A 14,329-nucleotide genomic window follows, 5' to 3' on the forward strand; every position below is an offset into this window, starting at 1 on the left:
GGAATTTTGTGCTCTAATTTTCCCTTAACTTTTAACCTATAGTTTTTAAATATCTCCAAGCTTAACTAATTAAATTAAATGTGACCCAAAAATAAATTTGTCACATATCACATAATTTTGGTAATTTTATCAAATTTACCAAAATGCCCTTAGTGGCCCGAGCAAGAAATTTTCATTCTTAAGCCCGGTTGATTGGAATTCAAACCTCAATCAATTTTTCTTAAAATTATTGGCTCGACTATAAAGTCCTAGTTGCCAAACAAAATTATTATTTTTATTCCATAGTATTTCCTATTTTATTTAATCCGAGATTTTTCTCTCATTAGGGTTGGTTCCTTTGTCCGAGACCAATCTTTCTTGGCATAAAGCTGAATCTTTTACTGGATCATTACAGTGGCTATAAAAATTCACGAATCATCACAATTTCATATAATCTCATTTATCAAAATAATATTTCACAATATTCTTCGCCGACTCCAACCGGCTACTAACGGGTGTTCAAAACACAGGATGTTACAATACCTACAATTTACAAAAGTTTCATCCCCGAAACTCAAAACATATGGGGATACCGCTTCGGCATCTCAGCTTCCGTCTCCCAGGTCGACTCTTAAATTTTGTGGTTAGACCACTGCACCTTTACCAAAGGCATTGTTTTGTTTCTTAATAGCTTGTCTTTCCGATCCAGAATCGCGACCGGTTTTTCCTCATAGCTTAGCTGAGGATCTATGCTAAGTTCATTGTAACTTAGCACATGAGTAGGGTCATTCACATACTTCCTTAAGGTTGACACATGGAATACATCATGAACTCTAGAGAACGCAGGCGGAAGGGCTAGTCGATAAGCTGCCTTCCAAATGTGTTCTAGAACCTCGAACGGTCCTATGTACCTAGGGCTCGACTTGTCCTTTTTTGCGAACCTCATAGCTCCTCTCAATGGAGCTATCTTTAGCAGTACCTTTTCCCCAACTTCAAATTCTAAAGGTCTCTGTCGATGATCGGCATACTTACGTTGACGATCTATAGAGGTCTGTAACCTCTGACGAATCAACCTAATGTCCTTCATAGCTTGGTCTACCTCTTCTGATCCCAAGAATTTCCTCTCACCGGTCTCATGCCAATGGATTGGAGATCGGCACTTTATTCCGTATAGTGCCTCATACAGAGCCATTTTTATCGAGTCATGATAGCTATTGTTGTAGGCGAACTCAATTAATGGAAGTTGTACACTCCATGAACCTTGAAAATCTAGCACGCGAGCTCTCAACATATCTTCCAAGGTCTAAATTGTTTGTTCGCTCTGGCCATTCGTTTGTGGGTGGAAAGCAGTACTAAACTTAGAGTTTAGTTCCCAATCCCATTTGCATTCTCTTCCAGAACGCTGATGTAAATTGTCTGTCACGATCGAACACTATAGAGATGGGAACCCCATGTAATCTCACTATCTCAGCAATGTATAAGTCTGCCAACTTATCTGCACCATCTGTTGTCTTAATGGGTAAGAAATGAGTGAAATTTGTCAGTCTATCCACGATAACCCATATTGCATCATGCCTTTTTAGAGTGTGTGGTAACCCAGTAACAAAGTCCATGGTGACCATTTCTCATTTCCACTCAGGGATCTCTAGCGGCTCCAATAACCCTATGGGTCACTGATGCTCTTCCTTGGTTTCTTGACACATCAAACAGTGTGCCACGTACTCCGCTACATCTATCTTCATTCCTACCCACCAAAAGTATCTTTTGAGATCCTGATACATCTTAGTGGCTCTCAGGTGCATAGCGTAAGGAGTATTATGAGCCTCATAAAAGATTTGTTTTTCAATCTCCTTATCATCAGGCACACATAATCTACCCTTGAAATCCAACACTCTATCCTCTGAGATGTGAAACCCTGGTAGCATGTCTTTTGTAGTCTCATGCACCAATCGTTGGACCCACAGATCTGCGAGCTGACCCCCTTGGATTGCTTCTATGATCGTGGGTTGCACAATAATTTTGCTAATCTACCCACTACTATTTCCAAATCCAATTTGGAGATATCGGTTCGTAGTTCTTGGGGTATTTCCTTCACTGTCATTACATATGCCATTGGCTACTGACTCAGCGCATCAGCTACTTTGTTAGCCTTGCCTAGGTGGTACAGTATATCGCAGTTGTAATCATTAAACAATTCCAATCATGTCTGTTGTCTCATGTTTAACTCTTTCTAGGTGAAGAAATATTTCAGACTCGGGTCTGATTGGTTCGCGGTTAGAAAACTATATTTTTGAAAAGTGAGATTCTAAAATGAAAATCTGAATTTAGTGACTAAAATCATGTTTCTGAAAATGTGATTGGTTCAATGTCAGTAAACTGTTTTTGAGTTTTAAAAAAATGAATCTGTAATTAGTATTAAATTTGAAAATATAACAGAAACTGGATATGTGATTGGAACAGCTGAATTTGAATATTATTTTAATTTTATATATTTTATATACATAGGTTGTATAATATTAAATTTTGATTTATCAATAGATTTAATTAAGTAAAATTTAATTATATTGATAAATTAAAATTTAATAATAATTATTGATTAAATTCATAACAATATTGCATTGTCATCTATAAAAATACCAGCACAACTTATTTTTGAATTGTGCATAAATGTCATAAAATGTTCCATAAACACCTTATTACTAGTGGGAACATACTCAAGTCATAAAAATTGGCAAAAATAAATAACTAAATACAAGCAATGATACAAAGGATAGGAGTAGAGAGAACAAACAAATCTTGATTTTGATTTTAAGTTTTTGGAGAAAAAATCACAAAACAGAGAAAACGCAAAATTGTTGTTTTCTAAATTACAACACAAAATTAGAAAGTTTTCAAAATCATAAAATCATTTCCAAATCAACTACCAATCACACCCTTATGGTCCGTGTATGTGTCACAGTGGATCCCATACAGATAGTATCTCCAAATTTTTAATGCGAACACTACCGCTGCTAACTCCAAGTCATGGGTTGGATAGTTTTTCTTATAATTTTTCAATTGTTGGGAGGCATATGCGATCACCTTCCCGTGTTGCATCAATACGGCTCTGAGTCCCTGACCTGATGCATCACTGTAAATGGCATAACCCTCTGTGCCTTTTGGGATATTGAGCACTTATCTTTCCACTCAAACTTGATGTTCTTCTGGGTCAGTGCGGTCATAGGCATCACTATTTTGGAGAAGCCCTCCACAAAGCGCCTATAATACCCTGCCAGGCCCAAGAAACTACGAACTTCTTGTGCGTTCTTTATGGCCTTCCAATGTTTCACCACTTTGATCTTTGCTGGATCGATTGAAATTTTGTCTCCTGACACCACGTTCCCTAGGAAACTTACTTGAGTCAGCCAAAATTCGCACTTGGAGAATTTGGCGTACAACTTTTTCTTGCGTAATCGTTGTAAGATCAACTCCAGTTGCTTGGCGTGTTCTTCCTAGTTTCGCAAGTATACGAGTATATCATCTATAAAAATGATCACGTATTTGTCTAGATACTCACCCAGTACCCTATGCATAAGATCCATAATTGTCGCAGGCACATTGGTGAGTCCAAAAGACATCACCACAAACTCATAGTGGCCATACCGAGTTCGAAATGAAATCTTGGGAATATCTGATTCCTTGACCTTCAATTGGTGGTATCCGAATCTCAAATTGATTTTTGAGAATACCGATGCTCCCTAAAGTTGATTGAATAGATCATCAATTCTAATCAATGGGTATCGGTTCTTGATCAGCACCTTGTTCAGTTCACGATAGTTTATGCACATTCTCATGGAGCCGTCTTTCTTCTTCACGAACAATACCAAGGCTCCCCATTGAGAATGACTTGGTTGTATAAATCTTTTATCCAAGTAGTCTTGCAGCTGCGCTTGTAGTTCTTTAAGCTCTACCATCTGGTATAATGCCTTTGAAATAGATGTGGTGCCTGCAATCAACTCGATCTCAAACTCGACTTCTCAGTCTGCGGGTATCCCTGGAAGATCCTCAAGAAACCCTTTCAAAAATTTACACACCACTGCTACCTCAGTTGGTTGTAGCTTAGACTCCCTATCCTTGTCTATTACATTCGCCAGGTAGCCAATACATCCATCGTCCAGTAATTTCCTAGCCTTCAATTTGGAGATTATAGAGAAATTCTTCTCACGGGTTGTGCCTTGGAACATGAACGGTTCTTCCCCAGGTGGGTTAAAAGTCACCATTCTTCGTTTGCAATTCACCACCGCCTCGTATTTGGTTAGCCAATCCATACCAAAAATAACATCGTACTCATGTAAATCTAGAACTAATAAATCCACGGTCAATTCCCGACCTTCTACCCAAATTGGTACGGCTCTAACCCAAGACCGTATCATCATATCCTCCCCCGAAGGTAGGGATACACCACATACATTTTCCATAGGCTCAGGCTTCCTATCTATCTTATCAACATAAGATGCAGCAATAAAAGAATGGGATGCACCAGTGTCCGTCAATACATATGCTGAGTTATTAGCCACAGGAAGCTGACTTGACACCATGTCAGAAGTCCCAGCTCCTTTATCGCCATAGGTGAGTGCATAAACTCACGATGCAGATAATTGTCTTTGGTTGGTTTTTTCCTTCCTTCTAAAAATGAGTCGAGCAATACCTAAAGAAATGACCCAGCTTTCCACAGGTGAAGCAGTTGTTGTTGTTGCACTCGCCTTGGTGGTGCTGATTGCATTTGCTGCACTGCAGCCAATAGTTGTTTTCTCTTCTTGGCTGCTTGTTGAAGTTTGAGCTTCGGCTTTGTGGATCCATTATTCTTTTATTATTTCCACCATTAGGAAACCGAGAGTTTCCTGAAGTATTGATCTTCCCCACACTTTTATTGCCTCTGGACACAAACCTTCCAGAAGGGTTGCTCTGGTTACTAGAGTACCTTCCCCAGTCATTGGAGACATGTGCTCGTTCTTCAGCCTTGTAGGGCTCTTTCTTCTCTACCAACCATGACTCTTGGAAAATTTCTCGTGCCACGACTTCATCATAAATATCTGGGCTGGTCTTCCTGGTATCCACGAACTGAGTCATCTCTCTTTTCAACCCCTTCATGAATTTGCGTAGTAGGTTGGCTTCGGTGTTTACCAGGTTCGGAGCGAATCTTGAGAGTTGGTAAAATTTGCGCATGTACTCCTGTACACTAGATGACCCTTGGACTAGGTGGGAAAACTCAACCACCTTTCGAACTATCATTGTCTGGTTGTAGTACTTGGCATTGAACAAGGTCAGGAAATTCAGCCCATTCCATCTATGCAACATCACACCCCTTCCTAGTAATATCCCACCAGATGGGGGCGTCCTTCCTCAACATATACACTGCATATATTACCTTTTCCCTCTCGGTAGCCACCAAAAAATCAAAGAATATCTCCAGCACACTAACTCATTTCTCTGCCACCAAGGGGTCCGAAGTCCCTTCGAACAGGGTGGGCTTTGCCCACTAAACCGTTCCGAGATCGGTTTTGGTTGTTTTGTTCTAGATGCATTTCCTGGTGGATTTTCTCCCACCAATGGGTCCTTTTGCGTCGCAAATTCGCGTTGTTCGGGAACGTCTTCCTAGGGTGCTGGGGGTGTGAGGTTGTGTGGTGCTTCCAGGGATCTCCGCATCAATGTCTCGAACATCTAAGCATTTTCCTTATTCTATTCATGCACAGTCCTTCTCAAATCCTCTATCTGAGTTGCCAGATTGGGTTTTGGTTGTACCCTTTGTCCTCAGCCTCGACCCCTTCCTTTGCCTCAGCCATGACCTGCCTCTTGGTCAATGACTACTCTCTCAGCTGGGTCTGGTGGGTTAATAGCTCGACCTCCCCTGGCTCGGGTGTTAGGCACCATCATGAATTTCTAAACAATAATGTATAGTATGGAAGAATACTAACCTAGCATTAAATGCGCATAGAAGTTTTGCTTATACACAAGAAAGAAGAACAATAATGATTCAACTCAAAGCAGGTAGTCATAACTTTCAGGGATATAACCTAGCAATACAAAATGATCATGAAAGGTCATGCTATAAAGTTTTAGTTAGTAGAACGATAAATATAAAAAGAAGAGAACCCTAGCTACAAGTCAGGTTTCTACATCTTCCTGTTACAACTGCACAAAAGTCCTACAACATAGTAGGTTTGCCAAGTCTTTTCCAAAAAGTATCAACAAGACCTTCACCGCATAACCTAATCTAAGCTATTGATCAGCATATCCAGCTCTATGTCAGTATACTCGTCCAACTTCTCAGGATCCTCCTCGGAATCTACCGCCCTACCTCGAGGTATGCTATCAACCAAGGAGATAGGCTAATCCCTGGCCCAAATGCTAGCTCGGTCTGCATACGGAAGTCATCCCACGTGTCACGAACCAACCATCAACATATGTGATGAAACTATATATGTGTCGAGCCTCTCAGACAAGTGCCGACATATCGCACTCTCTGTCGCTCGGGTGTGTTGGCTCTATCAAAGACTTCTATCATGCAATGCGTCCATTTCCAAATGACACGCTGATTTCGTTGATTGTACTCGAAGTGTAGAGGATTCTCATTGTTAAAGAGTCTATAGAAATCAATCCAAGGTGTAGGGATCATGGGTAGGTTTCCTATCACAAGGTCACCTATCTCAAGTATATTGGCCATAATCTACAATTTATAGAATTGAGGTAAATAAAAGAAAGCAAAGGAAACAGATTTGAAAAGACAGTACTTACAGTGAGTGTTGGTCTATCTTGCAGAATGTACATGTAAGTTTGTCTGCAAAACTGGCTCAACTCGAGCCCTAATACCACTTGTAAGACTCTCAAAATATACAAGACCAAATCATGCAAAAAATTTAAAAATTTTTACTTTTAACTCATTGTACCGAAACTATATATAAAAATAAATTAAAAGATCGTGTGCTCACACTTTTAGTTTAGCAAATGGAATTTCAACTACTCTTTTAAAAAGTTAAAGCAAAACAAATGTCATAAAAGAAATAACAAGCCATATGTACATATCCACAAGCAGACTCCGGCGCTCACTGCTCCACATTGCTATTTCACTTACCTACAACACGAAACAACTAGGTAAGTGAAAACGCTTAGTAAGTATAGCCTTGCACACAAATATATTAAACCCAGTAACGAGTTGCCCTAAGGTAGGTATCACTACCGATCGTTAGGGAATTAGATAAATTCAAACCCTATCATACAATCCTCAAACAATAGCCAAAATCATAATCAAATACTTGATTGTACCTAACAAACAACGTTACACATTGTTAGGAAAATGTAATTTGCCTCAATGGAAATTGGTAAAAAAAATACAACTCTAGACAAAATATTACAAATAAATAATTATTGATTAAAAAGTGTTACAACTCTATGACTGAAAATACAAATAGCAATAGAAGAATTAGAAGAAGAAGATAGAGAAATACAACTCTAAACAAAAAGATACAAATAAAGTAAAAGTGTTTGAAGAAAGGAAATGAAAGGATTACAACTCTTAAACAAAAGTACAAGTAAATAGAATAAGAAGAATATGAAGAAAAGCAATAGCGAAAAATAAGAACAAGAACAAAACAATAAACTCTCACTCACACAACCAAAGTGAAGAGTGTTGGGGATCACCAACTTGAACAAGGTTTGAAACCTTTGTCCAAAAGCTTATTTCCCCCTAACTCAAGCACTAAGGGATCTCTCATTGATTTTGGAAATGCTTTCTGGAATAATCAAGCCTCTAGGTGTTTTCTAGCCAAGTGCTCTAATGGATAGAAAAGTTGTGTCTTACAAGTGAGCAACAGGCTCCTATTTATAGAGCTTAGAGACACCCTTTGAATTTCAAATTCCACCAACCCCCATGGCTGTTACCAATGATTAATTGGATATTTATGGAATTAAAAATGGTATTTGGGAGTTATTTGGGTTTTTGGAGCCATTCAAAAAGGTTGGAAAAAACTGAAATACTTTATCAGTTTTCACTTGTGGCCGCGGCCACCAACATCCTATGGCCGCGGCCACTGACCAAATTCAGCACACTAAATTTTGATGTTTTTCCAAATGGTTCCAACACCCTCCCAATTGATTTCGTAACCCCCAAAACACATTATTGAGGTTAAAATCATATCTCTAACATCCATTTTACATATGGCTTTAAGAAATTCATCTCAATATTGTGTAACAACAAATTTACACAATAATGGGCAATATTTGGAAGTTACAAATTCGTGACTGAATTTGTAACACCAAATATGTTACATATTTGGATATTTCACATATATTTAAATATTGTAACTCTCTATTATATGTTACAATATGTGACACTCTTTGTCACATTTATTTAATCTAAAACATTATATTATAAAATAATATAGCATTCCCCTACTAGATTAAATAGTTATCTATTGTAACACTTATTTAATCAATCATTATATTTTAAAATATAACATATCCCCCTCTTGATTAAATAAGAACTCTCTCTTGTAGGAGTCATTGCATTGGTGCATAAAATAAAATGTTTTTCAACTTGAACTTTGCCATAGTGTAATTATCACAAAATTTGTCGAAAATTTGGTTGCACTAGGCATTGAACCATCTTTTCATGATAACAAATTGGTGATAACACACACACCTTTGCGATGTTCACTTGAGACCTCTATGTCTCGCTTTGCACCATTAATGGCCACGTGCACTTTCCATTCATGGACGTTCTTGAGAATACTCCCAATTCTCATGAGAGGCGACACCACCCCTAGGTCCATATAGGTAGAATTCTTACAGTATTTTGTTACCAAAAATACTTATCTTCACTAGACTAAATTGTATTAAAAAAAACCTCTCGGTTTTAGCCCTCAACTTGGTAACTCACAAGTACTCAACATCTCATATGGGACTTGTTTTGAGTACAACTAATATTCACTTGACTGACTTGCTACCTATAAAACCTAACACTTAGTTTAATAAGTAATGTTAAGATAGGTTACCATCAATCATGAATCTCTTTAAGGAGTTTAAGTCTCATCCCTCGAGATGATGCAGCCACTAAATCCCTTATTAGTGGCTTAGTGAAAGGATCTGCCAGATTTTCACTTGTTCTCACATAGGATATTGAGATGACTCCTCTTTGAATCAATTTTCTTACATATCCATGTCTTAGACTAATGTGTCTAGACTTCCCATTATATACTCTGTTGTATGCTCTAGCCAATGTTGTTTGGCTATCATAATGTATCGATATAGTGGATACATTCTCTTTGATTAGGGGTATCTCTTTCAATAGATCCCTTAACCATTCGGCCTCTTTGTCGGTAGCAGCTAGAGCTATAAACTCTACTTCCATAGTGGAATGAGATATACAGGTTTGTTTCTTGAAACCCCAAGAAATCGCACCCCCACCAAGTGTAAATACCAAACCAGTTGTGGACAAGTTGTCCCCAAGATTGGATATCCAGCTTGCATCTGTATATCCTTCTAAGATTGAAGGAAATTTGGAGTAGTGAAGGCTTAGTCCTTTGGTTTTCTTGAGATAACCTAGGACTCTTCCAATTTCCTTCCAGTGATCCACGCTTGGATTACTTGTAAACCTACTAAGTTTACTCACTGCAAATGCTATATCAGGTCTAGTACATTGGGCAGCGTACATCGGACTCCCTATAGCTCTTGCGTACTCCAATTGAGCCACTGCTCTTCCTTCATTCTTCTCTAGTTTTACACTATGATCGAATGGAGTATTGGCATCTTTAACCTTGAGATGGTTAAATTTGTTCAATACTTTCTCAACATAGTGGGCTTGCCCTAACGCAAAACCCCCACTATGTTTTTTTACTTTGATACCAAGTATGGTATCAACTTCTCCAAGATCATTCATCTTGAAGGTTGATGATAGAAACATCTTCATTTCTTCTATCCCTTTCATGCTATCACTTAGAATAAGCATGTCATCCACATATAAGCAAACAATGACCACATATCCCTTACAAGTTTTGGAATACAAACACTTGTCTCCATTGTTATGTCTAAACCCATTAGACATGATGGCTTGGTAAAATTTCTCATGCCATTGCTTAGGAGCTTGTTTTAATCCATATAAGGATTTTAAAAGTCTACATACTTTATGTTCATATTTTGGTAGGACAAACCCTTCAGGTTGTTCCATATAGACCTCTTCATTGAGGTCACCATTAAGGAATGTCGTTTTGACATCCATTTGATGAACATATAAGTTATGTATAGAAGCCAAAGCGAACAAGATTCTTATAGAAGTTGTTCTTGCAACAAGCACATAGGTATCGAAATAATCGATACCCTCTTTTTGCCTAAACCCTTTAGCTACTAATCTAGCTTTAAAGGTTTAGATAGTACTGTCAGTGTGGTATTTTCTCGTAAATACCCACTTACACCCAATTGGCTTAGACCCTGGTGGGAGGTCTACAAATTCCCAAGTGTTATTGGAAAGAATGGAATCTATCTCATCATTGATGGCTTCTTTCCAAAATGCAATATCTCTCGATTGCATAGCTTCTTTATAAGTCTTAAGATCATCCTCAACTAGAAGTACAATAGGAATTTTCCTAATGACTTCTTCTCTATTTCCTTCTACAATGTAGAATGAAATTCGTTGAGAATCTACCTTATCCACTACTAGACTTTTCTCCTTTTTAAGCATTTGACTTCTTCTAAGTTCAAAGGATTGCTTTACATTCTTTTGAGAATTCTCCTCTTGAGAATCATTTTTGGATGTAGAAGCTTGAGAATTGTTCTCATATAACAAATTCTCCTTTAGAGATGTTGAAGCTTGAGAATTGTTGTCACATAACATGTTCTCGAAAAATTCAACTTCTCTAGATTCAATCACAATATTAGACTATGAGTCTAATAGCCTATAAGCTTTATTATTGTTGGCATAACCAACAAAAGCACACTTTATGGCTCCTGAACCTAACTTTGTTCTATTAAGTTAATTTTTCTTGCAATTGCAAGACACCCCCACACTTTGAAGTACCCTATGTTGGGTTTTCTTCCTTTCCATAACTCATATGGAGATATCTCATTTTTCCTCATCGGTATTCGATTAAGAATGTGACAAGCGGTTAATAGTGCTTCACCCCATAAGTTGAAATTCAACTTAGAAAACACCAACATAGAATTTATCATCTCTACATAAGTCCTATTTTTCTTTTCGGCAACACCATTGTGTTGTGGTGTATAAGGTGTGGTGCATTCATGAATTATACCATTTTCTTCACAAAATTTATTGAATTCATTAGAGAAGTACTCTCCTCCTCTATCACTTCTTAGCACCTTAATCTTTTTATTTAGTTGATTTTCAACTTCTAATTTATATAATTTAAAAGCATCAAAATTTTCATCTTTATGCTTTAAAAGAAACACATAGGTATATCAACTAAAATCATCTATAAAAGTAAGAAAATACATTTTACCACCTCTAGTTAAAACACCTTTAATTCACGAAGATCACTATGGATTAAATCTAGTAAATTAGATGATCTTTCTACATTAGGAAATGTTTTCTTAATCATTTTTGCCTTAACACATGTTTCACATTTACCATAGTTCTTAATATTGCATACAAGCATACCACATTTTACTACTCTTTTCATGGTTGAAAAACCTATGTGAGATAGTCTAAGATGCCACAAAAATAAAGAATCATACTCAACTATATAGGCGGAATTAGCATTTTTATTGATAACATTGAAAGTTACATCATTGGTGCACAACTTAACCATACCCTCATAAGAGTACCTCTTTCCCAAAAATACATTTGATTTGGTAAGAATAAGTTTACCAGACTCAAAAACGCCTTTAATACCGGGCTTGCCAAGAAAATCACCACTTACCAAGTTTCTACTCATTTCGGGAACATAAAGTACATTCACTAATGTAACTTTCTTGCCAGAGGTGAAAAAGACTTCAATTCAATGGTACCTTTGCCAAGTACCTTGGATTTTCCCTCATTGCCCATTTGAATCTCATGGTTGCCCTTTGACTCTTCAAAGGTCTTGAACAATGATTTGTCATAGGTGACATGGACGGTGGCACATGTATCATACCACCACCCTTTCACCTTGCCTTGGACCGCATTCACCTCACTAAGGGTAGCAACTATATTCTCCTCTTGAGTTGCGTACCTTAGGTCCTTGTTGGTCTTTTCTATACCTACACTCTCTAGCATAGTGACCTTTTTTCCCACACACAAAGCAAGGACCTTTCTTGCCCTTAAACTTGTTTGGGTTGGTTCTTGGACCCAAGGATGTCTCATTACCCTTCTTGCCTTTCCCTTTATTTTTGGGATGTTTTGGTTGTGACACCGCATTTGCTTTGGAAGTCTCTCCATTAGACCCTTCCACAAGCTTATCTCTACATATCGATTCCCCCTCGATTCAAATATGCTTTTGAATTTCCTCCAAAGAATAATCCTCATTTTTATGAAGGATTCTTTTCCTATAGCTCTTCCAAGTTGGTGGTAATTTAGCCACTATAGCACCAACTTGAAAGGCATCGGGAAGCTCAATCTTCAAAACTTTCAATTTGTTAACAATTATTTGCAATTCATGTATTGGAGGAAGAATAGGTTTATCACCAAAAAACTTGAAATCAAAATATTGAGATATCAAAAACTTTTTGGTACCTTCCTTTTCCGCCTTGAATTTTGTCTCAAGTGCATCCCATATCTCCTTTGCCGATTTGGTCTCAGTGTAGAGATCATAGAGCCTATCAGAAAGGGCACTAAGGATATGCCCCTACAAAGGAGATTGCCTCCTCCCTCTTCCTTCTTTTCTCCACCTCCTCAGGAGTGTCCTTGTCGGATGGCGTTGGGAGAGGTTCTAGAGTGGACTCTAGAATGTAGGCAATCTTGAGAGTGGTTAAAAGGAATCTCACCTTGTCTTGCCATCTAGTGAAATTGGACCCATCAAACCTATCCAACCTCACTAGGTCTTGATTTATAATCTTGATAGTCTCACCTTCCATTGAAACAAACAAAGGGTAAGCTTTTGAATGTTAGGAAAATGCAATTTGCCTCAATGGAAATTGGTAAGAAAATATAACTCTAGAAAAAATATTACAAATAAATAATTATCGATTAAAAAGTGTTACAACTCTATGACTAAAAATACAAATATACAATAGAAGAATTAGAAGAAGAAGAAGATAAAGAAATACAACTCTAAGCAAAAAGATACAAATAAAGTAAAAGTGTTTGAACAAAGGAAATGAAAGGATTACAAATCTTAAACAAAAGTACAAGTAAATAGAACAAGAATAATATGATGAAAAGCAATAGAGAAAAATAAGAACAAGAACAAAACAATAAACTCTCACTCACACAACCAAAGTGAAGAGTGTTGGGGATCACCAACTTGAACAAGGTTTGAAAACTTTGTCCAAAAGCTTATTTCCCCCTAACTCAAGCACTAAGGGATCTCTCACAAATTTTGGAAATGCTTTCTTGAATAATCAAGCCTCTATGTGTTTTCTAGCCAAGTGCTCTAATGGATAGAAAAGTTGTGTCTTACAAGTGAACAATAGGCTCCTATTTATAAAGTTTAGAGACACCCTTTGAATTTCAAATTCCACCAATCCCCATGGCTATTACCAATGATTAATTGGATGTTTATGGAATTAAAAATGAGATTTGAGAGTTATTTGGGTTTTTGGAGCCGTTCAAAAAGGTTGGAAAAAACTGAAAAACTTGGTTAGTTTTCACCTGTGGCCACAACCAGGAACATCAGTGGCCGCAGTCAAGAACATCAGTGGCTGTAGCCACTGCTCTCTGTTCCCCAGGCCTCGGCCACCAACATCATGTGGCCTTGGCCACTAACCAAATTCAGCACACCAAATTTTTTTGTGTTTTCCAAATGGTTCCAACACCCTCCCAATTGATTTTGTAACCCCCAAAACATATTATTGGGGTTAAAATCATATCTCTAACAACCATTTCACATATGGCTTTAAAAAATTCATCTCAATGTTGTGTAACAACAAATCTACACAATAATGGGCAATATTTGGAAGTTACAAATTTGTGAGTGAATTTGTAACACCAAATATGTTACATATTTGGATATTTCACATATATCTAAATATTGTAACTCTCTATTATATGTTACAATATGTGACTCTTTGTCACATTTATTTAATCTAAAACATTATATTATAAAATAATATAATATTACATTATATTATAAAATAATATAACACATATCATGATAACCTGCACTCAGAAAATCCCAGAACATCATGATAACACATATCATAACAAATCAATAGATTAACAGCAAGG

The 14,329-nt window shown here is 37.3% G+C and overlaps 1 protein-coding gene across 1 annotated transcript; it reads right to left on the bottom strand.

Annotated features, from left to right (window-relative positions):
* Positions 1-610: 610 nt before the first annotated feature.
* LOC133824964 (uncharacterized) lies at positions 611-1,171 on the bottom strand. Its single transcript, XM_062257975.1, has one exon. The coding sequence runs from the start codon at positions 1,169-1,171 to the stop codon at positions 611-613; it is 561 nt and encodes a 186-aa protein (XP_062113959.1).
* Positions 1,172-14,329: the final 13,158 nt, after the last annotated feature.

This window comes from Humulus lupulus, chromosome 1, assembly GCF_963169125.1.
Source record: "Humulus lupulus chromosome 1, drHumLupu1.1, whole genome shotgun sequence".
Lineage (NCBI taxonomy): Eukaryota > Viridiplantae > Streptophyta > Magnoliopsida > Rosales > Cannabaceae > Humulus > Humulus lupulus.